Source organism: Phyllostomus hastatus, unplaced genomic scaffold (genome assembly GCF_019186645.2).
Source record: "Phyllostomus hastatus isolate PE091 unplaced genomic scaffold, TTU_PhHast_1.1 phas_contig_113, whole genome shotgun sequence".
Classification (NCBI taxonomy): Eukaryota; Metazoa; Chordata; class Mammalia; order Chiroptera; family Phyllostomidae; genus Phyllostomus; species Phyllostomus hastatus.
This window is the reverse complement of record NW_025333530.1, coordinates 9,322,246-9,347,626: the sequence shown is the minus strand read 5'-3', so window position 1 is coordinate 9,347,626 and position 25,381 is coordinate 9,322,246. Positions and strand designations below refer to the sequence as shown.

Genomic DNA, 25,381 nt, shown 5'->3' with positions numbered 1-25,381 from the left:
GGTAACGTTCCAGTTCTACCACCTGGGCATACAGTATGGCTGCATTTTAGCAGCTCGGGCGGAGACCCTGAGGCCTGGAATGAGGGAACCTGAGGGAGAACCTGGGAGGCCATGGGTGGATCCATGGCAGGGCTCTCCAGCCCAGCCCAGCAGGGAGAGTTGGGGCCCAGGGGCCTTGCCCTTTGGCCCCTGGATCAGTCTAGCAGGAGAAATGGAGCCTGCGTGTGAGTGCTGCTACAGGTGCTCCAGGCCAGCCTGGCAGGAGAGCAGGGGTGCCTTCTGTGCAGTTTGAAGGGGAGCTCCTGGAGGCGGGTGCTGAACGTCAACCGGTAACATCCCAGCAGCCAGTTTGGCACCTGGCACTTAGCTGCCACTTAGTGTTGCTCAGTTCATAAAAGAGAAGTACATGGGTAGCAAGCTCCCCTAAAATGATGTGGGGTTACTGAGGATGCATAAGGATTGCTCTGGGAAGGGGGCCAGATAACCCTGTAGGCAGGGGTTGCCGTGGGTCTTAGGTCCTGTACCCAGACAGTCCCTGCCTCCGAGTGATCATCCTCCTTGCCTCTCTGACAGAGTGACGTGTGGCATTTTCAGGAGTCTGAAGAGGGAGATAGGGAAGAGCCAGGTGGGGCCTTGTGAGGCCAGGTGTGGTCAGACAGTCCAGGTGTGTTCAGGTGAGGCTGGGTGGCGACTGCCTGAGAACTTGCCTGGCTTTACCCAGAGCTCTCTGCCTCGTGCAGGAGGCTGCCCGCCGAGCCCAGGAGCTGGAGATGGAGATGCTGTCCAGCACCAGCCCACCTGAGAGGACCCGGTACAGCCCCATCCCACCCAGCCACCACCAGCTGACCCTCCCGGACCCATCCCACCATGGCCTCCACAGCTCTCCTGACAGCCCTGCCAAACCCGAGAAGAATGGGCATGCCAAAGACCACCCCAAGATTGCCAAGATCTTTGAGATTCAGTCCATGCCCAATGGCAAAACTCGGACTTCGCTTAAGACCCTGAGCCGCAGGAAGCTCTCGCAGCAGAAGGAGAAGAAAGCCACCCAGATGCTCGCCATTGTCCTTGGTGAGTCGGCCGTGGCTGCTGGCCATGGCCCAGCTCTGCCCAACCCTGGCTGAGGGAAGGGCCCCTCACTGCAGGTTCTGTTACCTGCCATCCTCTTCTTAACCGTGGTTGGTGGGTCAGGGGACTGGCACTTTCTCAGGCCCAGGCCAAGCCTATTGATGCATCCTATTAGGCAGATTCTATAATTATGACCAGTTTACTGATGGGCCAACTGGGGTTTGGATGGTCCTAGAACATGACCAAGGAGGACCCATAATTTAACTTAGGTAGTCTGATTTGAGAGTATGTGAACTTGACCAGGCTACCATAATGAGCCCCAGAACTTCATGACCCTGGGCAAGTCACTTTCTCTCTCTAGTCCCATCAGTAGAGTAAATTACTTCTGAAGGTTGTTGTGGTCTTCAAATAGCAGATGGTGGTGAAATTATTTTATAAACTGCTAAGTGGTGCACATACCTGTTAACCATTATGGTCTTTGTTAATATTGCTATTGCTAAGGAATTGGGAAAATCAGTTCCCCTGAGAGTAACTAAGCCCCTGTGTGACCAGAGCTGCAAAACATTGTAAAAGGCTGTGAGAGAGAGCTTGATCTCAATGAGGGCAGGGCCCTGGCATCAGGGCCCTGCCAGTGAAGCAAGGCTTTCAAATATAGTCCCCAGGGAAACCAGATAATGAAAGTCAAAAAGCAAGGGCTGGACTGATATAGGTGGTTGGGAACAGGAGCCACTGATGTGGCCCTGACTTCCTTGTAGCACCCAAGGTAGTATGTGACACCTTCCACACCCACCATCCCCTTTAATCTCCTGGTAGCCCTGTAATGGGTGAGTGGGGCAGGTGTAACTATCATCATCTTACAAATGAGCATGCACAGTCACAGCAGGTTAAGGGCCTGATCATTGATCATAACACCAGGAGTGACGGAACACGGTTCAAGCCAGACCCTCTTCTCCAGTCCACAGGGTCTCTGCTCCACAGCCCTGCCCTCCTTAGGGACCCCTCCGTCCCCAGACACTCCCAGGGTGCCTAAGCAGCACTGTGTGCACTCGATGCCTTGAGACCAAGGGTCCCAGCCACACAGGTGGTCCTGAGTTTGGCAGAGTGAGTGGGTGGGACGGACACCAGTCTGGGTGAAGGTGCATGTTCCAAGGCCTGGGCTGGGGCCTGCAGCCACGATCCAAGGGCCCATTGAATGCGGGCCCTCCCAGCACAGCTCCTCCCCAGCCCTGGGGCCAGCCTGACCACTGCCCTCTCCCCTAGGCGTGTTCATCATCTGCTGGCTGCCCTTCTTCATCACACACATCCTGAACATTCACTGTGATTGCAACATCCCACCTGTCCTGTACAGCGCCTTCACGTGGCTGGGCTATGTCAACAGTGCCGTGAACCCCATCATCTACACGACCTTCAACATTGAGTTCCGCAAGGCCTTCATGAAGATCCTCCACTGCTGACCCTGCTGCCCACCCGAACAGCAGCCTGCCGCCCACCTCCCTGCCCGGGCCGGCCTGGCCCGGCCCAGCCTCAGTCCCTGGGAGCCGTGGGCAGGAGGGTGTGCAGTGGACTTCTCTCTGCCTGGCAGGCCCTGCAGTGTTAGCTTGGCACCATGCCCCTCACTACCCAACCACCCTCACTCTGCCAGGGTAGGTAGAGAGCCTGGCATGGTGCCAGCCCTTGGGCTGGACCCCATGGCTCAGGGGCAGCTCACAGAGACACCTGCCCTCTTCAGACCCCTTGTCTTTGGCACCAAAGATGCAGCCACCTTCTCTGACCCTTCTCTGGAGCTCTGGTGTTGGTGGGGCCAGAGTCAGGGCTCAGAGGCTGTGCCCTCTGTTGGGCTCAGCCTGGCCTTCACAGATTTGTGCTGGAGTGGGCGGTAGGGAGGGATGGCCAGTTCACAGCACCCAAGGTCCACACCAGAAAAGGCAGAGCTCTTCCCAAGGCCCCGAGTCACTTCAGTCTGGGAGACCCATGTACATACCAGGCTAGAGAATGAAACCCAGGAAAGCCCAAGCCAAAAATCTTTATTCCCTTCCCTGCCCAGTAGGAGCTTCTGCTTCCCACAGCAGTGGGTCCTGACATTGCCCACCCTCTCCACACCCACTGCGGGGAGGGCCCCAGGAGGGTCTGTGGGGAGAGGAATCCCCCACCCCTAATAAACCCACTCTGCTGCCTCCTGATGGACTTGGGTGCACCCCTTCCTGGAGCAGGTGTCAGGCCAGCCTGGGGCAGGTGGAGGAGGGGGTGTGTGACTGCCCGGGGCCTAGGCTGAGGTGTCTGAGGTTCTTTGGGGGGCTGCCTCCTGCCATACTATGCCACAAAACCACTTTCTTTTTCCTTTTGCCTCTTTTCTTTCCCACTCCCCTTCCCTTCCACTGCCTTGACCTTACAGGAGCCCATGGCTACCATTTGGCCTGGCCTGGCCCTGCCCCGAGGGAGGAGGGAAAGCTGTAGCTTGGGGGAGCCCCCAGGCCCCAGACTCTGTAACATCACTACACATGCTCCAAACTAATAAAACATTGACAAGAGTCACATGGGCGGCCCCTCGTGGGGAAGGGCGTGGCGCCAGCTGTGTCTTCCCCACCAGGTGCAGCAAAGCCCTAGTGTCTGTGCTGGGGATGGAGTTGGAGAGACACTCTGCAGACCATCCAGAAAAGGGTGGCCCTGGCCACAGCTATCAGGGTGAGCAGGACTTTGGAGGAAAGGAGAACAGAAGCTGCTCCAGTAGGACCAAGGAGAAGATGGGTGTGCCTGAGAGTTTCTCCCTTGTCCCCATCTTCTCCTCTCAAGCTGCCATGAGTTCTCTCAGTCCTGCTGTTGTCTTCCTTCCCTCTTGAAGGGGAAGGGGGAGCATTTCCAGTGGCAATCCCAAGCATGCCTAGAGCTCCCCTAATAACCAGAGCACCAGGGGCTGGCCAGAGGGAAGCCAGGCTGACCCCACGTGCTACCTCCTCCTCTCTAGGTCCCAGCACCTCTGGAGAACCAGTCCTTAGCCCTTTGCCCACCAGGGTAGCGAAGGCTCCACGGAGGAGATGGCCTTCAAGTTGCTGCTGTGCTGTGTCCACGCCTGCCCCTTGCCTGTCTTCTGTACCACCCCTGGACCCTGCCAGGGCTGGCTAAGGAGGTGGGGCGGTCCTGAGTGACTTGGCCTGGCCCTCCCTGCTCTACTCCTCCTGGCTAGTAATAGCTCCAAGCCTTCTGGGGCCACAACTCAGCACTGACCTGACCACAGAAATTTGGCTTTTTAAAAGTGCAATATAAGTCAACCTGATGAAGGAGGAATATTTTTACCACCTTGAGAATAACAGCAGTGATGACAAACAAGGTGCCGGCACCCACGGGCTCAGGCTCTGGGGAGCTGTCAGGGCATAATTTGCATGCTAAATACAATATTTTTAGCACCAAAGTTTGGAGCACTTCACTTGCCCTGAACACTTAATTATGGACTTTGATCTTCTCCTTGAACCTGAATGTAGCCCTGAGTTGTGGGAGAGGCCCTGTCCCGAGACACCGAGATTCCAGAAGATGGGCAAAGCAGGTCCTTTATCTAGTTCAGGGGTCAACACACCAGTGGCCTCCTTCTGAGGAAAGCACCAGACCCCCAAGGGGGCTAGAAGCCCCAGGTACTCTCAGCTGCTGACACCCACCCCATAACCAACACACGCACATCCACATGGCCCCATCCACACCGCACACTCAGCCTATGAAAGAACTTGACCTGGACAGGAACTTAAAAGCTCACCTTGTCATTAGAAATCTTATGAGATCACATGGGCTTATCAGGTGTGGGAATTGGAAGAGATGACAAAGGGAGGGAAAGAGAAAAACAGGAAGGAAGGAAGGATAGATGGATGGATAGATGGATGGATGGACAAAGGGTGGGAGAGAAGGAGGAAAGGAACAAGAGAAAGAGAGGGAAGGAAGACAACCTCAGTGCAGTTTGGGAAGGGCTGTGGCAGGGAGAAGAGGGGAATAGGGCAGGCATGGGCGGGAGGCGGGATCGGGGAAAGTTGCCTACAGCTGTCATGAAATTTCAAGTCTTTCTGCCAGATAGCAGATTGACAGCTAGAGTGGGCAGGGGGAGGGCTGGGCTCCACCCCCTCCCCCCTCAGTACTTCAGGGGCAAAGGAATGAGTGTGGGACCCAGGAACACCAAGGTGGAAGGGCGTGGCCCAGGTTCTGACTCTTTCCCAAGAGGCCCTGACTGTGGCCTCTTTGCCTTGACAGCAAGAGTAGGAAGAGGCAGATGGAGGCTGGGCAGGCCATAGCCCTCTGACGTTCTCTTCTCTCTGCTTTTCCCTGTGCCTGCCTTTTTCATAGAATGCCTTTTAATCAAAGGATCATTCATCTGCCTTTATATCAGGTGCAGTCCTCCCATCCCCCAAGAGCAGAGCAAGGAAGCACCCTATAAGGAGTGTTTCTGGCCAGGCACTGCTGGGCACTTTGCATTTGTCCTCTCAGATGTCCTCACATGACTGCAAGACTTCAGAGTTTCAGGACCTTATTCTTCCCCTAGTGAATTCTGGAGGAGTCTGCAGTGGCTGTGGACTGGGAGATGTCCTGGGAACTGAGAAGGCAAGTAGTGCAGGAGACACTGCATCACTCCATCCATCCATCCACCCACCCACCTGTTATCTCAGGGGATATTTATTGAGCAACCTTTGTGCCCCAGTCCCTGAGCAAGGCGCTGAGAACATAATGGGAAAATGGTGGACACAGTGCCTGCCTTCATGCAGTTCACAGTACAATGGACGATGGGTGTTAATCACACAGGAACTGTACCAGCTCCACAGCCCATGGCAGAGCCCTGGCTGGGTGTGGAAACCCCTGCCACAGGTATGGGCTGCCCAGCTCCAGGGCATCACTTACCTACATGATGACAATGACATGGGATGCAGCAGCCCTGGTGTGCCTTGGCTGGGAACAAGTAGGTCAGGAATTGGTGAGAACAAGAAGCATGCTTGGAGGACTTCCTGAATGGCAGATCAGAAGGTCCCCAAAAAGAAGCCACTATTGATCCTGCTTCCTTGGTGGTCTCAGGACAGGGGCAGCCAGTTGGCAACAACCAGGAACATTGAGGACTGGCTGTCTTGGGGTATTTCCAGTGTGCCCACCTATCTGGGATCCCTTTCCACTCCAACCCTGCACTGGGGATGCACATGGCCCAGCCCTGGTCCCCACCACCTCTCTGCCCTTCCAGACCCAGGACCCAGGCTGTGCCTGTGGTGTTAGCTCCCATTTAGGCAGGGCCATGGGTGGTCTCTTGTCCTCATAGTCCCCAGGGGTCAGCCATATGATCCACTGTTACAGAGGAGAAGCTGTTCCCACACGGAGATTGGTTGCCTGGATGGCAGGGTCAGACTTTGAATCCAGGTCTTCTGACTTAGCAGGCACAACCCACAGTGGGGCTCCCCCCTGGCCCACAGCTTTAGGCTGTCCCAAGAGGTATGTGTCACACACACCAAGGCACCATAGGAGGGTTGCCCCTTCCTCCCCTGGATGAGCCAACAAAGGAAAATAGGCACCTTTATGAGCATCCTGCCAGAAGGCTCTCTGAGACTGGCTTGTCTGTGCCCCTTCCAAGAGAAGAATCCCTCTGATTTTGGAGAAACTGCAAGAAACTAATGTGTTGCACACTTATTAACTGCTTTGCTTTCTGACCCACAAGGCATCTGATTCAGTCATCACCACTAGTCTATGAGATAAGCATTATGGCTGTGAGATGATGCACATGAGGCTAAAAAAGCTTCAGCACCCTAAGGTCACATATTAGTGGATGGCACAGCAGGATTTGCATCCAGGTCAATCTGTCTGGTCTACCTGGACTGTTTTCAAAGCCAGTGTCTTTTTGCTTTCCAGCACCCCAGAGCTTCCCGCTGCCCCTGTCTCAGCCCAGCCCAGCAACTACCCTCTGTCCCTCACTTTACAGCAGCAACCCTGCTGCCATGCTCGGATTCAGTGAGCCAGGATGGCATTCCGAGAGAGGACTGCAAGGAATGCAGAAATAAGCAGACGTAGTGATGCAGTGACGCAGGGATGTGGCTCATCCTGAGCAGGGTAGGCGCTCTCTGAGCCCCACCACAGTGGGTGTGATGCAGAGTGACCCTCTCCAGCCAGGAAATCAGAGAAGGCTTCATGGATGGGGGTAGGCACGTTGGATCTTGAGGAGTATAATAGCACTGTGGCTGCTTACATCTAACTTACTGAAATTGAACACTTATCTCTTTGGGTACACAAGCCACATTTCAAGTGCTCAACAGTGCATGGACCTGGTGGCTATCTTTTTGAACAGGTATGGGTAGAGAAGGTTTCCATCCTTCCAGAAAGTTCTGTTGGACAGGCTGGTCTGGAACAACTCCTAGGTTAAGAGTTTGGGTGTCTTCAACTAACACGAGGGGGAAAGGGTGAGGAGCAGGCGAATGCCTAGCTGGGACACATTGAATTTAAAAGGTCGATAGGACCTCCGAGTAGAAAAGCGCAGTAGGAAATTGAGGAGTTCCTATCCTCCTCAACCCCAATCTCCCTTAAACAGGGTTTGAAATTTAACTAGACACCTTTTTGTGGAATTTTCAGGGCCTCATTACAATCCAATTCTAAACACCCCTAGAGACGGCTAGAAGAAAGCTGTTTAAATGGAGTCCAAGGTAGGTGCCGACTGTGTCTGGAAAGGGTGGCTTTAAAGGCATGGGAAGGTGCTAGTAGGCAGTGAAGGGCTGTGTTGGCCAGAACTGGCCTAAAACCCTACCTCAGTTTCTCTTGGAGAAAGGAAACAGAGAAAGCTGGGGTCTTAGGATCTCATCCCGGACCCTGGGATCTTCAGAGCTGAAATGAGTCCTAAAGCTACTCTTGTCCAAGTCCCCACAGGATCCCTGCCATTCATAGGGCAATAGGTGCCAAAGGATCACCTCACTTCTCTAGCTCCTTTCTTCAAGGTCTTCCTCTGTGGTTCACTCCTGACCATTCCCAGGGATTGACCTGGGCTCACCTGGCCGTGAATATGGGGCCCACATCCCTTCTCTGGTTCATTCCCAACCCTAGACTTGGAGCCAGACCCAGACCTCTCAGGGTGCAAGAAGCAAACAGCACTGTGCCCCTCATCTTCCCTCTTCCAATCCAACATGTTCTAGGAAAGACAGAACTGCCAGGAATATTTTTAAGTGTAAGCCTAGCTTAAGGCTTAGTGTCAGGGAGACAAGAAGAATGGGCCAGGTATTTTGAAAGGAGGAGGAGGATGGGCAGTCTGCTGAATGCCCTGCTCCCCCCAGTCCTCAGGACTTACTACTCATGAAACCAGGAGAGAAAAAGGCCACCATCCTGGGCTGCTGGCCAGTGACTGTCTTCCTGCATACACTAAAGAATGGCACACAGAGAAACCACGGGCCGCCCCCTGGTGGATGTTCTCAGCCCTAGCTGCTCTTCTGCTAACTCGAGGTTCTGGTTTAACTGGTCAAGGGTAGCACCAGATATTTAATAAGCCCCTCTACCCCCACCACCGAACACACACACACACACACACACCCCTCACCCAGAAGATTCTAATTTGCAGGCTTGATTTATAAGCACAACCCAGCTCAGTGCTGTTCCTAAGGGTCTCTGGTGGCCATAGGCTGCAGCATAATGGGGTGAAATGTCCAAGCCCATGAGGCTGGCACTACAATCCAGAGACCAGAGGATGGGAGACACAATGTGGCCTGCTCTGCCAAAAGTGGTTCATGAAATTGGCGTGTATGTGGGGACGACAGGTTTCCTCTGCTTTGTCTTTCCCATCCCACATTGATATGAGGCTGCCAACAAGTAGCCCTGAACCCAGCCCAGGAGGGTGGCACACAAGGTGGGCTTGCTGGCTGGCCGGCGGTTAGACCTGAACATTAGCTGGGGCAGATTTCTTTTCTCTGATAATTACAAAACATCCTTGAGTTGGAGGGCTGCTCCCGCAGTGTGGAAAGGTAGAGGAGGAGGAGAGGACCCCTAGGCTACCTGGCCTGCCCCCACACACAGCCCCACTCCACCCTCTCCCAGTAGCTGTGGGCCCTGGCAGCCCAGCGAGGGAGCAGGTGCCAGCTGGCCGCTGAGCCAGGGCTCAGTCACACAAGGCTAGTGTGGGCAGCCCCAGCCCTGTCTTGACCTGCCCCATAACCAGCAGGACGGATGAGCCAGGCCAGCTGATGGGTGGCCAGGGTGTGGTCACAGGACAGAGCTCTAGGCTGCTGCTGGCAGGGAGCTCCACATGGAGCCCAGGAAACCTCTTCTTCGCCATCACTGCCCCTCCTACTGCCCACATCTGCCCCCCGCGTGAGCTCACACACACATATGCCCTGTGCTAACACCACTGGCCCCTATATACAACCTTGCTCCACATGCCAGTTCATCCCTAAAGGGGGGCTCAAATCCACGGTTTTATTAACTCTGGGGTTTGGACTTAGACATATAACTGGGCACAGCAAAGGGTGGGTCAGGGAGACCAGGGACTGCGCATCCAACGCAGGATCACCCGTGGGCAGTGGGAGCACCACCTTCCTTCCCCTCCAAGAGACAGTGCGGGAGGCCCAGGCTCTGGGACCAGGGCTACCAGGAAGGTGCAGTCACTGCAGCAACAGGGGACTGGCTGGGGCTTTAAATGATAAGCAGAATTTCCTGTGAACTTTTAGCTCCTGCCCCTTGTGCAAAGCACAGGAGCCTGGTGCTCCGGGCCCCACCCTGGAAGGGATCGGCTCACACAGACCTGAGCTGGGAGGAAGCACTCCCGTCTCCTCTGTGCCTCCGTTTGTCTTCAGCAATGGTTTCAAGGATGCAAAGGGTCCTATGAGCCCAGAGCAACTGGCAAAGGTGGCAGAAGTCTTGGGAATGAAAAAGCAATTCACTTTGGGGCCTTGAGTTCAGGTACAGGAGGAGGAGGCCAGGGGTCTGTGGGAGATGTGCCAAGAGAGGCTGTTGCAAGACCTCTCCAAGACGGCTTTTCCCCAGCTCCAGGCTCAGTGTGCTTCTCCTTGTCCCTCCCCCACCCAGGGGACCAGGTTCCTGTTTCTTCTTGAGGGCAAAGGGGCAGATGGCAAGTACAGGAAGACCCTGCCAGGAGCCCAGCTTTACCTCCCCCAACTGCTTTTCCTCATGGTAGGGAGACCCCAGGTCATCTACACTTCTGTTTGTTCTCCAGGCTCAGCACTGCCCAGAACAGCCAGTGAGGGTTCCTTGCCCTCTAGAAAGGCGATAATGCTCTGCTTTTGGCTCTGGAGGGCCAGCTGCAAGGGTGTGCAGCCCTCTGCATTCTGGATGTCCAGCTGGGCACCGGCTTTGACCAGCACTTTGAGGATGGCCACGTTGCCCTTCAGGGCAGCCAGGTGGACGGGTGTCCAGCCCACTTTGTTGCAGGCATGGACATCTGCATGGTGCTCCAGGAGGTTGATGACGCTCAGGAAGGCACCCCTCTGGACCGCCAGGTGGAGGGGTGTCCAGCCTGACTGCTCGGCAGCATTGGGGTCAGCTCCACATTGCAGCAGCGCTGCCACTACTGCCTCCTCCCTGTGGCGGGCAGCCAGATGCAGGGGTGTCCAGTTCATGCCACCGGGAGCCCCTAAGTCTGCATGGCTCTCAGCCAGCAGATGGATGATCTCCAGGTGGCCCTTATAGGCTGCTAGATGCAGGGGTGTCCAGCCCTGCTGGGTTGGCAGCTCCAGGCTGGCCCCATACCTAAGTAGCATCTTGCATATAAGGTATCTGCCCCTAGCGGCCGCAGTATGCAGTGGACTATAGCCATTCTGGTCAAGGGCATCGGGGGTTGCGCCAGTCTTCAACAGGTGTTGGATGGCCCTCACTTTGCCTCGCTCCACTGCCAGGTGCAGTGGTGTCCTCAGGTTTCTCTGCTGAGCATCTAATTTGGCCCCCTGCCCTGTCAGCAGCTTGACCAGGCCAACGTGGCCAAAGTAAGCAGCCAGGTGGAGAGGGGTCTTTCCCTCAGCCTCACTCAGGTTGAGGTCAGCTTGACGGGAGACCAGAAGTCGTGCCACATTCTCAAAGTTGTTCTGAGCAGCCAGGTGGAATGGGGTCCACCCCTCATGCTCCTGCACATCCACACAGGCCCCATGATCCAGGAGCAGGCGGGCGGTTCGGTCGTCCCCGTTCTGAGCTGCAAAGTGCAATGGGGCCCAGCCATCCTCATCTGCCAGGTTGGAGTCGGCACCATGCTCCAGGAGCAGAGCGCAGAGGTCAGGCTGCTGGTCCTGGGCAGCGATGAGGAGGGGCGTGTAGCCACAGGCTGTTTGACAGTCCACGTCGACCTCATGGGCCAGCAGCAGCCTCACCTGCTCCACGCTGCCCCGTGCCACCAGGAAATGGAGGGGCGTGACCTTGTTCTCACAGATGCACAGCTCCTCATTGCTGGCCACAAGACTTTCACTGTCCAAGAGCTGCAGAACCCGTTTCAAGTGGTCTCCTGAGTCTGCTGAGAGAGAGGGGGGGTTGAAAAAGGACCTCTGGCCTGTCCAGAGGTCATCTCAGCCATCCCCCTGCCTCCTGGAAGTACCATCTAAGAACAGAAACCATAGCAGGGTCTTTCCTGATTATCACAGATCCCTGTGCAGGACTCCCTGTCCGAGAGATCTGACTCTGACAGCTCTCCCCTTATGAACGAGACAGAAAGAGGCCTTAGTGCAAGTCTGGACCCCACCCCTCAGCATCATATGACCTAGTCAACCCTCTGACTCTTTGAGCCCCACATTCTGATCCTTAAAGGGGGCACAAATAATGCCCACCTTGTACTACCATTGTGAGGACAAATTATGTAGGTGAGAACTTTCAGAGGAATGCTTGGCACAAATAAATGCAAGTTGAAAATAAATTTGTGGGGCTCTATGATCTGAACTCCTGATGCCATTAGGACTTGCCTTCCTCCTGCTCTGCCCAGTGGCATATTAGAACTAAAAGCAACAACTTCTTTAAAAAAATTACTGTCAGACCAACATCCCCCGGAGATTCTGATTTAATTAGTTTAGAGTGGCCAAGACATGAGTTTGCTTTTTTAATTCTCTAGTTCCTAGGCCAGGGAAGCTGGAGAAAGGGTATGGTTGGATTCTACTTTCTCCTCCACCATGAATTCTCTTCGAGCTGTGGCACTCTGGACTCACCACTGTCGGTTAGCTCCTGGCTGACCTCCTCACTGACCTGGGGAGGGAGAACCAGAAGACACAGGGCGGATCAGCAGGGCAGTTCTGGTCCATGCCATCTTCCACTCCTCCCCTCTCTCCAGTGCTCTCCACCACTGTTAGGACTCACATCCACCCTGTCCTAGGAGACCCCCTCCTACGCCATTCCTACCAACAGCTGTGTCTAGAGGAAAACCCTGAGCAGAGGAGACCCTGCCTGAAAGGGGTGGCCTGGGCCTTGACTTCCCCTTGGGCTGTATGGAAAGCAGAGTGGCTGCCTGGGCTGAGCCAGGAGCCCCCCAGTAATCATGCAGGTCCCCGTGTTAGGGAATGGACAGCCAGAACAGAGTGATGGTGTTGGTGCCCATGGTGGGAAAGCCTGGGAGAGCCAAGGGCTCCCTCTGTAAGAACTGGGCTCTGCTTTACTTCACACATTTGAGAGAAGCTGAATCTTTCTCAGGGGCTGAGTCACGGCCACTACCAGCCCTTGGAGAGCCTTTGTACAACTTAGGAAAAGGTTGTCCCCAGGGGGGCTGCTTGGCTTGGCCTGCAGATGGTGGGCTGCATCCCCACTTCCCCCTCAGCAGCATGGCCTTGTGAAGGCCACTCTGATTCATGCACTCAGTGCTGCCACCTGCCGGAGACCATGCCCAGCCCACCACACTCACCTCCCAGGGCCGGCGGAGAGATGGTTTGCAGGACACCTTCCTGGCCGGGGCCTCACTCTCAGGGTCTGCCACAGGACTCTGGAGCAGGGAGAGCAGCATGTCGGTCTCAACTGTGATGTCTGCTCCACAAAGGAGAGAGAGGGGAAAAGAAGCAACACGCTGACTAGCAGTCCCTTCCCCATCTGGGAGACTCTACATTTCCTGTGTCCCCCCATTCCTGGGCACACACACATCCACACACGGGCACCAGGACGCAGAAAAGATGGGCCCCAGCCTTGGCTCCACAGGGCCACCTTTGGCAAGTCACTGGGACTCAGGGTCAGTCCTTTCCCATAAAAAGAGGAGAAGGACCAGGTGCTCTCTGAGATGCGCACGCTCACACCGATGTGCATGTTTTCATAGTTCCTAAGGACTGGGTAACTTCGAGGTCTGCCCGTGCTGGTGACCAAACTGGGAGCATCTCACACGTGAGCACTCAGTAGCACCAGAGCCAGGCCCAGCTGCCTTCGGGCAACAAGGGCTGCTCCTCGCCTCCCACAGAGGCGCACATCAACTCCCAGCACAGCCCTCTGCTGCCCGCCCCCCACCCCCTGCCACCCTCCCAGCTCTGAGGCCCAGGTTCTGCCCCCATACCCTGCAGGCCTCTCTCTGCAGAGCCCTCGGGAGTGGCCTGAGGCTTCCACCATCTCCTCTCCTGGCCCCCTTGCACCCCAGCCTCACCCCACTGCCCAGTCCCCCAGCAGGTCAGGCTGGATGAGAACCTGGAAAGCAGGGCCTCTTCTTGGGGTCCTGGTCCCAACAGCACCTCATCAGGTCCACTATCTGCTGGGCCTCCCCTGGCCACTTGTCGGAGACAAAGTGTAGGGAGGGCCTCAGGCCTGCAGCCACTCGGACGATGATGTTCATCATGTTGAGGCCTGTGAGAGGAGGGCCAGCTGTGCAAGTTGGGGCAGCTGGGAAGGAGGCTGGGCAGGAGGTGGGGCTCTGGAGGGCCCCGTGGGGTGGTGCAGCCAGCAGGGCCTCCACAAATGCATGGAGAGTGAATAGATTGCAGGCTACTTTAGGTTCTAAGTCTCTGGTCCAGCTCCAGCCACCTCCCAAGCCAAGACCAGACATAACCCCACCCTATAGACCTTTGCTGTCCAAAGACAGCAGGGCTGGCCAACAGGCCTCGCTACAAACTTGACTTTCAACCTTGTTACTTGAATTATTCCAGTCTCCTGACTGTGTATATAACTGGCATGCCAGGCAGCAGGGGTGGGAGTGGGTGATGCAGGAAAGATCACATTGAAAGCAGAGGAACTACAGCCAGAAAGATGGCCTGGGCTGATGTTTGCCCTGCCTTTTACTGTAAGATGAGAAAGAGAGAAAGTAGGCAGAGGAAGGAAAGTGGGTGCAGATGGGAATCTCTGAAGAGAAGATAGTTCTGGCAACACAAGCCTGCCACTGGTTTGTATTGGGGGGAACCCTCAGCCCCCCACAACACCTTCTAGGACTCCATCTGAAGGGATCACTGCCATCTGCTACCTGAATATGGTTTCTTCTGAGTGAGTATCTCCCAGATGACAATCCCGAAGCTGCAGACGGGGGAAAGTACTGTCTGAGTGGCCTGGGCCGGGGGAGCCCCACGGACCACACAGCCCCAGGCAAATCCTCTCCGACCAGTCCCTCTCACACTCCCCCTCCCACGTGTGCAGGGAGGGCCAGACCTCAACCCTGTCCTGCCTGCCCTTTGGGCCACGGGGTCAAGCAGGGTGGTTGACAACAAGCTTCTTCCTGTGTATGGAGCTGGAGCCCAGCTTCCTTCTCACCTGTACACATCGTATTTGGGCCCTGGGGCCTTGTTACTCTCCAGAAACATCTCAGGGGGGATGTAGCTGAGGGTGCCCCGCAGAGCCGACCTCTCAATGTACTGCATCCGGGTTGACTGTTCCATCCACTTGGATAAGCCGAAGTCTGAGATCTGGGAGGAAGACAGAGGTGGGGACAGGGGGAATAGTTTTGCCTCCAGAAAACAGCCTTGGTTTCTCAGCCCTTTTCCAGTACAGCGTGGTGATTAAGGACATGCGCTGTTTCCTAGCTCTGCCACATAATACCTGGATGGTCTTGGACAAGTTACTTATCTCTTCAGAGCCTCGGTTTCCTCATCTATAAAACTGAACTAGTAGAAGTACTTAACTAACAGTGCTATTATGAACATTAAATGAACAAATATGCAAAAAACACTTAGAGAAATGCCTAACACATAGTAAGTACTTGATAGGTGCTGCATTCATCCAGAGGGGCTATGGATAAAGTTGCTGTCTTTGGTGAGTGTCTGTGCATCCACCTCCACAGGCCCTGAAGCATTTACACTGTGAATATTTGTCCCTCTTTGCTTCCTCCCATTGATTCATTCATACACCAACTGCTGATTCAGTGAGTGGCAACCAAGCTGGGTACTGAGGACCAGACAGAAGATAGAAAAGATGAGAACCCTCACACCCATTACTGTCCTAAGTGGTTATTCAGAAATGGAGTATAGTCCCTAATGAAACAGTTTCACATGTGATTATATACTTACAGGTAGGGTTAACAGTATGAAGAGACAGAGGTACAATAAGGGTATACAACGGGGGCCGGTGGGGTCGATCAGGGAAAACCTGCCTGAGGAGGTGATTTTTAAGCTGAGAGCCGAAAGATGAGTAGTCCTTCACTAGAGGAAGAGAGGAGTGGGGGAGCACCATTCCTGACAGTGGGAACAGAATGTGCAGAAGTCCTGGAGCAGAACACGAGTGTGGCATGTTTTAGGAACAGACAAAAATGGCCACCGTGGCTCTTTATAGGGCCAACTCATTTACACACATCCTCACTGAAGCACAGAATGAGAAGGACAGAGGTTCTTCTACCCACATGAGAAACGGAAGACCGAGGCCCAAGGAGGTTTATTGCAGGCATCCTGACACGCTGCTTCATGTGCCAAATTTCACTGCTCATCTACCTCTGTTTTAGCTGTGATTTTTGCCTTCAGTATCTGACCATGAAGGAAGCTACTCAAACCTCCTGACAGGCCATTCAGACAGGTAGATAACCCTGCTTACTTGGAGGGGACTCCAAAGTAAAAGGGGAGCAGGGGTTGACCAGGGCCCTTACCTTGACATGCATGTGGCTGTCCAGGAGGATATTGCCTGGCTTGAGGTCAAGGTGGAGCAGAGGTGGCTTAATGCTGTGGAGGAAGTTCATAGCCAGGCTGGTCTCATGGATGATGCGGAATTTGAGCTGCCAGCAGAGGCTGTGGGTGGGCAGCATCTTCTCCAGGGAGCCATTGGCCATGAACTCCATCACAATGCCCAGGGGCTGCTTGCACACCCCATAGATGGACACAATGTGCTGAAACTTGATCTTCTCCATTTTGGTTGCTTCTTCAATGAGGCAATTCACATCAGAGCTATGGAGGGGGAGCAGTGAGAGATGGAAGGAATGACCCACTAGTACAGGAGCAACTAGCTGAACACACACACTAGACTTGATGCCAGGCTGTGCAGACCTAGAGAAGCCTCAGGAGCTTGTGAGTTCGAAGAGGAGGAAAGAGAGACAAGCAACAATGCCCAGTAAGATGCATGGATTAGGATCTAGATGGCTAGCAGGAAAAAAAAAAAACAGGAAGTAAGGAGTTTACAAATTTAGGAGCAAGTTCATTCTAATAGAAGTAGCCACAAAAAGCCTGTCATTTATTCTGGCTGCTTTTCTATATCTCCCCCAGTGTATTGCAAGCCCTAGAAGACCAATATTGTGCCTCCTGCCTCTGTTTTAAAATATTACTTTTGCCATTTTGATTATGAAAGCAATACACATACTTCATAGAAACTCTAAGGAATAGAGGAAGTTTTTTTTTTTGTTAAGACTTTATTTATTTATTTTTAGAGAGGGTAGGGAGGGAGAAAGACAAAGAGAGAGAGAGAAACATCAATGTGCGGTTGCTGGGGGCCATGGCCTGCAACCCAGGCATGTGCCCTGACTGGGAATCGAACCTGCAATGCTTTGGTTCGCAGCCCGTGCTCAATCCACTGAGCTACGCCAGCCAGGGTGGAATAGAGGAAGTTATAAAGAAAAAAGAATTGTCGTAATCTAACCTTACAGAGTTGGCCTCTGTTAATAGTTCAGTATATTCTTTTGCAATACATTTCCAAGGTCTCTGTCTCCCTTTCTTCCTCCTTTTCACTCCTGCCTCCTCTCTCTCCCTTTCTGTCACACAGTGTGGGCTGGTCTGAGATCTGCTTTTCCCTGTGGTGTAGCCCGAGCACTTTCCTACATTGTTACTGTTCTAAAGTAAGAACTGTAACAGCCATATGGTATCCTGTTTATACACTATAACCATTCCTCTAGCTACTCCCCACAGCACATTACCATGCACAGCATAATACACCTTTGTTGACACTAACAGAAGTAAAGACTTAAGGGAAGGCTTTAGAAAATAAGCATGTGCAAACCCTCTGGCTCTTTTCACTGAATGTATCCACAGAGCAGTAAAACATGCAAATAGTTACAGATTGGGGATGGTGGGATGAAGATTAGGGAGAAAGGACATTTAAAATAAAATGGCTACATAGAAAAATGAAATGAAATGAAATAATAAATAAAATAAAATATAAAATAAAATAAAATATAAACTATAAAATAAAATAAATAAATAAAATAAAATTAAATTAAATAAAATTAAATTAAATTAAAAAATCACAGTGTTTGCAAAGCTGTGTTGTCACCACAGTCATATGCTGCTGGGAACGTGCTCACACAGACTCCTTGGGAAGCCAGCCAGACCCTCCTGAACCCAGGAAAGCCAGCTGCTCTTCCTCAAGTCTGGGCAGGCTGGCTAGTCCAGGTTCTGTTCTTGTCTCTGCTTCTCTGCTGTTCCAGAGAGTTCCCCTCCACCTCTGTGATATATTTTTACTCATCTCCTTGCGTTCTTTTGAGGTCACAGGAACTGAGACACCTGTCATGAAGTGGAAAGAAATCAAGGGAGCTGAGGGCACTTGGCCCTGATTTCAAACCCCAGTTTCACCACTTACTCTCTGCATGACCTTGAGCAGGTAAACTCTCTGCACCTCAGTTTCTTAACTGTGAGCTGGGACAACAGTGATGGCACGGTCCCCTTGACATCCAGACTTCCTGAATGCACATGCCATGCCTGTTGTCTCGCTCTTCTCCTCCCCTCCCACCACCCTTTCATCTGCTTTCTGGTCTCAGTACTTCACAGAACAGCTGTTGCTGAAGTTACCAATGCCCCCAAGTTGTTCTAGCCTGTGAACGATCTTCAGTTCTTGGCTCATAGGTCAGATCTCTCATTCCTTTATGTCGAAACATTCACTGACCTCAGCCATGTGCCCACATTCTCCAGGATTTCTCCCTCTCCTTCTGGCCACTTCCTCGCAGTTCCCCTCGCAGGCTCCTGTCCTGTTACTTGACCACGAGGCCCAGTCCCGAGCCCTTTCCCTTCATCCTCTCACTCTGTGCTCTGCTTCTAGGTGATGTGAGCCTCTCCAGTTAATGTGTCTAGAGATGAACTCTTGATTCTTCCCTAAAACCTGCTCTTCCTCAGCCTTCCTCATTTCAGTGAATGGGGTCTCCACCTCCCAGTCCTCAAAGGTCTTCATGTCATCCTGAACCCTCTCGTCCTCTCCTTCCCACACGCTGTCCCTCAGCACATCCTGTCAGCTCTACCTTTAAAGTATAGTAAGAACCTGGCCATTTCTCACCACCTCTCCCACTGGCATCTTGGCCCAAGCCTCTTAAATGGCCTCTCTGCTTCTCTGCCTTCCCCTCCACCATCTACTCTCAACCCCGCAGCCTGCGTGATACTGTCCATATGCCAGTCAGAGCATGTCACTACTCCACTCAGAACCTCCCAGGGGCTCTCTTCTCAGCCACAGTAAAAGCCCAGGTTCTTCTAATGGCCTACAAAGTCCTACATGATCTGCCTCCAGACACAGCAACATGATCTTAACTCCTGCTGATCACTTCCTGCCTCTGTTCTTGCCAAATCGGCCTCTTGCTGCTACTCCACCGTGTCAAGCGTGTTCCCATCCCAGGACCTTTGCACTTGCTTTTCTGTCTCCCTGAGGGCCACATGGCTTGCTCTTTCCTTGCTTCAAATCTCCACTCAGAGATACCTAATTAGTAAGGTACCGAGTCTACATAAAATAGCAACCCTGCCCCAACTCTGGCAATCCTCATCCCCCCATACACAGAAGGCCAACAAATTAATATTTCTAGATCAAATATGTTCTTAGAAGATTAAACAACTCAACTCTTCTTAGGTATTTTAATCAAGAAAATATCAGGTGGTTGTAAGTGCTATAGATAAAATTATTTATTTGTCTGTTTGTTTACTTATTTACTTATTTATCATCTTCCTCCATTAGATGAGAAACTCCGTGGAGGGAGAGATTTTGGTTTCTTCACTTGGTGCTTAAAACGAATGAATACTATCCATGCTCTAGCTTCAGTGACAGATAACAAACGAGTCACAAATTTTATGTTGTTAGCTCAGACCTTCACTCTGAAGTCTACTTGGCAATTCTCAACATGTACAGCACTGAGCCCATGATCTTCCTCCTCACACCTGGGCCTCTTTTCATGTTTCGTTTGTTATCTGTCAACAAATATTTACTGAACATCAACTGTGTGCCCGGCACTGGAGCCACAGCAGTGAACAAAACAAACAGACTCTGCTCTCACAGAATAGACGTTCTAGTGGACCCCTGTTCTTCAGGCAAGCCAGACATCGAGTTAGCTTTGACACTCCCTTCCTCGTTGTGGCCCCCATAGCCAACCCAGCACCAAACTGAGTGGGTTTTACCTCCTAAATATTGCATGATCTATCCCTTTCACTCAATTGCCAACACGCCAGTCCAGACTCTGAGAGTCTGAATGATGACAACAGTCTCCTAACTGGCGCAGCATCCATCTGCCCTGCCAATCCATTCTCCATACTGCGATTCTGATCAATTCCTCCCTGTCACCACCACCCCCCGCCTGACTGCAAATCCTTCAGAGCTTTCCACTGCTCCCCTTCTCTCAACTCCAATCACAACAGCCATTCCCACCTTTACTCAGTATTCCCCTCCTGCCACACGCCCTTTGCACATTCTGTTGCCTCTTCCTGGAGAGTTTTCTCCTCTTCACCTACTTAACTCATACCCATCCTTTGCATATCAGCTCAAGCATAACTTACTCAGGAAAGCCTTTTTCTGATTTCAGTCAAGCTCTATTAATAAGTTGTCACAGATCTGCATATCTCTCCTTTCTTGTAATACTTCTCACAGTAGCATATTTACATTCACATGTGGGTTAGCTGATCAATGTCTTTCTCCCCCCAGGCTGGAAGCTCCAGGAAAACAGGGCCATATCTGTTGCATCCATCATTATACTTCGGGGTCTAGCACAGCGCCTGACATACAGTAGAAGGGCAATAAGCATCTGTCAAGTGGATGAATGAATGAGGAGATGGAAGGAGGATCTGCTGAAAGAATATATGTAAAACTCCTAGTATAGTACTCGACACATAGCAGGTATTAATTACTGTTAAGTACCTGAGCCCCTTCCACTCAGGGAGCGCCTGGGACATAGAAAGGAAAGTGGCAGAAGTTCCTGTCAGTGTCCAACAGGGTAGTCTTGTCAATGCCATCTGTCTCCTTTAGTTCTCTACCAAAAAGGCACACATCCTAGAATAATCAATCTGTCTCTACTCTAAAGCAACAGGAGGAAGTTAAGGAAGGAAGTACGTGAGTCTGGGACTCTCTCACTTTGCCTTATTCTAGAAGCAGGTGGGAGTCTGGGAATTGGAGAAGGAACAAGCTTGAGTGTGTCAAAGCTGTGTCCTGGGAACTTGCATGGTAGACTCAGAGAACATGACAAAGAACATCTAAAATAGGATGCCAATAGGAGGTGCTCCCTCCCAGGCTCTCCAGTTGAAGGCCCAGGAGCCTTGGGAGAAAGACATGGTTTTTGCATTCAAATTTCACATCATGGCTGTCAAAGGAGCAAGCTCATGGCCAGCCAGGACCGGCAAATCTGGTGGGCATGACACTGGAGTCTGTCTCCATGAAAAGACAGACAGGTGGAAACAGTGGGTAAGAGGTGCTCATGGTGAGAGTGGGGGAGGGGTCAGGGGCAAAAAGAAAGAAATTGCAACAGTCCAGGCTTGACCTCCCAGCAGGAACTACCTGAGAGCAGCAGGTGGCCTGGACAGGATCTCCATCCCCTCAGACCCCTCCCCCCAGCACTGCCTGGGCAGGGCCCCCTCAGATGGCCATGGAAAGGAGACAAGGTTCCCCACAGGTCACAGCATCACTGAGCCAAGTGCCACCGTGTCTCAACCAGCCCAGCCCTGCCTGCACTGAGATTTGGAGGGTGGATAGGAGGGTGGCAGAGAGCCACCAAGAGCAGTCCTCACTGCCCTGACACCCAGAAGGAAGAAGGCACTAGAACGAAGGAGGCAGGACCAGTTTGGGAGGTCAGGTGAGACAAAGGCGTCCAGGAGGGTAGTTCCTGCTCACCTGTGACCTCTGTGGATTCCACAAACAGGTGTGGTGTGCCAAATGCATTTCTACAATGCATTGGACTACAGAAACAAAGACGCGCTGAGCCTGGGGAACTCAGGCCAAGGGCAGAATTTAGAAACGCTGAGGGGCAGTCCTCAGCCTCAACCCTGCGGGGCCCCAACCTGGGGAGCTCTTGGCGCTCAGTTTCTCCGCGGTGAGAGGAGAGGGGCTGGCGGGCAGACAGACCTGGTAGCGTCTGGCAGAAGGCAGGGGGAGCACTTGATCGCGTACTCGGTCCGCCAACGCCTGTGCCGTGCCTGAAACACCTGGCTGAAGCCGCCGCTGGCCACCCGGCGCCAGTCGCCCTCGAAGTCGTCGCGGGTGAAGAGGGCGAGGCTGCCCAGACGCTGCTCTACACCCACCGCCATGGGGACGCGCGGCCCCTCCAGGCCCGGCGCACCACCGCAGTGGCCAGAGCGGGAGGCTGCGAATGGGGAGGAGAGCCGGCCCCCCCTCCTTCCACACGAGGAGGAGCCGAGCCTGGGCTGCAAGGGCGGGGTGCTGCAAACCCAAACCTGAGCCCTGAGGCCCCAGGGACCGGGCCTGGGACCTGAGCATGTCCCTCCGAAGCAGCCCTAAGAGGCCGTCTTCCAGCCCCGCATCCTCCCTCAGTCTCAGCCTGTGACTTTTACCCCCTCTTTCACCCCTTGAGCTAGAGATGGTGCGGGGAGGGGAAGTTGTCCTGAAGTTGGAAGCAGGAGTCTGGCAAGAAGTTGGCCCTATTTAATTTAGACTCGGCTCTAAGGCAAGGTTGATTTATTTATTCATGTAGCTCATGTACTGAGAGTTTATGAAGGGTTCAGGACAGTGCTAAGGATCTCCATTGTTGAGTGTGAGGGCCTCTGACAGAACCCCTCCCACCCTGCCCCAGCAAGTACAAAATAGAAAATGGGGGATTTTCTGGTCTGAATCTGTTGGCCTGACTGGCTTAATTCTCCTTTTGTTGTTGTTGGGTTTTATTTGTTTGTTTAGCACAGTCTTGGTGTGCTAAGGGTCACCAAGGACAGTGGTGAGAGGCAGGGTGCCTGTCTGCAGGGAGCATTCCCCCTCCCCACCCAGGCACAGCCCTGCCCTCCCGCAGCCCCACCCTCAGAGGGATGGGTGCCTGGTCTGGGCTTGACGGCAGGGAAGGTAGACTGGTTGGCCCAGGCAGTGGGGGTGGCTTGTTGCCAGGGACCAGAGGTGAGGTTCAGGACACAGCTGGAGCATGATTCCTACCAGGCTCCCAGGGAACAGAGTGGGTGTGATAGCGAACTCCAGGTGGAGGCTGGAGATCTTGCTCTTCCCATAACAATGTCCATGCCACCTCCAAGATGTATTCTGGCAAGCAGAGTAAGGGCCAGAGGTTGGCCTGAGATTATTGTCAAAGGGACCAATGACAGCCACTACTGAGCATTAACTTTTCCCAGAATCAGTAGCTACTTTGCCTATGGTACATACTTTACAGATGTGACCTTGTTTAAATCCACAGTGATGTTATAAGACCAACACCTCTGTATTTACACATGTGGGAACTGGGCTTGCAAAATGTTAAGTAGTGAATGGCCACATAGCTAGTAAGTGGTCGTTGAGAGTCAAACCCAGGTATGTCTGGTTCCTATAGAACAGGTTAGGCAGAGGAGGAGCACAGGGCAGCCTTTTGAGAATATGGGGTGGGGATGGAGAATGGAGTCATGCTCCCTGAAAGAAGTTGCAGCAGGTGATGAAACCTGAATCTGGAGTTTGGAGACATACCCCACAGACAGTATCAGAGGGAGGCCCCAGCTTGCTTTGGCTGCAGCAAGTCAGAGCAGGGGAACTTACTGCTCAGCAGCCCTGCCAGCCCTGCCAATCCCACCCTCCGGCTCTCCCTTGGAAGCTTGGAAGGTGATAGAGGACATTGCTGTCAGGGAGATCAGGAGGTCTGCTAGGTGGGTGAGTGTGGAGATTGGGAAGGTGAACTCCACAAGGGTAGAGGTGGGAGGACTGACAGGACCCAGGTGTGTTACTGTTGGCTCACCTGTTAAAACAGACAAGGTATGGATTCAGACAACCCTGAGGCTTCTGAATAATCTGGTAAAACAGATATATGCATATACCCATAGTAATGGGAGCCATTAGACTAAGCTCATTCTTTTCTCTCTGTCTCTCCTAAGTGGGCTCGGACAAAAGTCTGGTACTCTTTGGACAAACTCTGGGAGAATTGTAGGGAGAAGGGACTTTCCCAAGTGTAAGGTCACAGAGGCAAAGGACTCCTAGATCCCTTGTTAATAAGTGGGGTGATGCTTAGAGATTTGGGAAAGAGCAAGATCAACCTAGAGACTGCTAATTTTTTCCCAGTGGTCTGAGTGCAGAAGTTTCTAGGTCCTACCTATTTGTGAAGTCTGCAGTCAGTGAGTAGAGAGGAGAAAGCTGGAGAGGCAAGCTTTACCTTCAACTGCTACTCCTGCCCACAAGTGGGAATGGATATGAATGAATGGGAGTGGGTATGGATGAATGGGAATAAACGAGGTGGTTCTACTCTGACCATGACCCAAACCCGCTAAAAGAGGCAAGAAACATATTCTAGCTATAGAGATTTTTGCCCAAGATGCTCTGAGACTTTCCCATTGACCTTTATCAATGCATTTTGGCAGTCAGGGGTGGAGATTTTCTGGACTTGGACTTAATAAATGAATTGTGTGTGTATGTGTGCGTGATTGTTTGTGGGGAGCCTAGAACTTTCAGCCTGCTACCCCCAAACCAGGGTGCTGGTAAAGCACTCTGGAAGGTGCTGAAACCCCATGTGAGACTTTCACTAAACCTGAACGACAAACTCTTTGCATACAGGGGAATTTCCCAATTTGTCCCATTCTCCACTCTGCGAACATGTCACAGGACACCTGGACAAGTTCTGGCAGGTTCCAGCCTCTGGTCTGTGTGCTATGGTGAAGGCAAGGTTGGTCATAATGAAGGAATGTGTGCTGAAAACTGGAACATCTGCCCAGGAGGCAAGACTCTGGCAGAGAGAAAGGGATGGCAGGAGGCAGTAGAGGCAGGGCCTAAATGCAAAGCATGTGAGTCAGGTAGGCCTGCATTCAAACCTGGTCTTTCCCTACTGCCTATTAACTGTTGAGCCTGGTCAGGTTGCCAAATCTCTCTGGATTTCTTCACCTGTAAAATGGGATGATAATATAATAACCATTGCAAAAGATTTCTGTAAGGGTAAACCTTTAAAAATACATTTAAAATGAACACTCATAAACAACAATGACAAACAATAAAGCAACCTAAACTTCACATACTATCCAAAAATTAACTCAAATCTTGGACTTAAATGCAAAATGTAGAACGATAAAACTTTTAGGGGGGAAAAAAGAAAATCTGGATCTAGTGTTAGGAAAAATTTCTTAGGCTTAACACCAAAAGCACAATTCATAGAATAAAAAAATAGATAAATTTGATGAACTCATTCACTCTGTGAAAGATCCTGTGAAGAGGATGAAAAGTCAAACTACAGGCACAGAGAAAATATTTGCAAACCACATATTTGACAATGCTTATTTTCTAGAATATAAAAAAACATGTCAAATGAATGATAAAAAATAATTAGAAAAGACATGAGCAGACTTTTCACTGAAGAGGATATACAAACGGTAAATAAAAGCAAGAAAAGGTGTTAAATAGCACCAGCTGTCAAGGAAATGTGAACTGAAACCACCATGAGACATCACTATACATCCACCAGAATGGCTAGGGGAAAAAAGTGACAACACCAAATGCTGGTGAGGACACAGAGAAACGGGTCACTCATGTATGGCTGGTGGGAATGTAAAATGGCACAGCCACTCTAGAAAACAGTTTGGCTATTTCTTATAAAACCAAACATCAATTACTGGACAACCCAGTGATTGCACTCTTAGGCATCATCCTAGAGAAATGGATACCTGTGTTCACACAGAAACCTTAA

At 52.2% G+C, this 25,381-nt stretch overlaps 2 protein-coding genes across 9 annotated transcripts in view; one reads left to right on the top strand and one right to left on the bottom strand.

Moving 5' to 3' along the window:
• Nucleotides 1-3,245, top strand: part of DRD2 (dopamine receptor D2) — a 68,160-nt gene extending 64,915 nt beyond the window's left edge. For all 4 annotated transcript variants that reach the window (XM_045840452.1, XM_045840444.1, XM_045840450.1 and 1 more), the window contains 2 exons: nt 741-1,068; nt 2,326-3,245. In XM_045840452.1, the coding sequence (XP_045696408.1) occupies nt 741-1,068; nt 2,326-2,519 (522 nt within the window). In that variant the 3' untranslated portion in view covers nt 2,520-3,245. The remainder of the gene's footprint in view (nt 1-740; nt 1,069-2,325) is intronic.
• A 6,208-nt stretch (nt 3,246-9,453) lies between these two features.
• ANKK1 (ankyrin repeat and kinase domain containing 1) lies at nt 9,454-21,919 on the bottom strand. Of its 5 annotated transcripts, none has more exons than XM_045836616.1 (10): nt 21,640-21,724; nt 20,085-20,300; nt 17,645-17,843; nt 16,004-16,298; nt 14,683-14,834; nt 14,399-14,448; nt 13,633-13,788; nt 12,872-12,990; nt 12,186-12,222; nt 9,454-11,503 (listed from the first exon to the last, which is right to left on the bottom strand). In XM_045836616.1, the coding sequence occupies exons 3-10, from the start codon at nt 17,803-17,805 to the stop codon at nt 10,197-10,199; spliced, it is 2,277 nt and encodes a 758-aa protein (XP_045692572.1). In that variant the 5' UTR covers nt 17,806-17,843; nt 20,085-20,300; nt 21,640-21,724; the 3' UTR covers nt 9,454-10,196. The 5 variants fall into 5 exon arrangements, with proteins under 5 accessions (XP_045692572.1, XP_045692580.1, XP_045692589.1 ...); XM_045836624.1 differs by having other exon boundaries at nt 20,188-20,300; XM_045836633.1 differs by lacking the exons at nt 17,645-17,843; nt 20,085-20,300 and having other exon boundaries at nt 16,004-16,076; nt 21,640-21,919.
• Between the last annotated feature and the right edge of the window lie 3,462 nt (nt 21,920-25,381).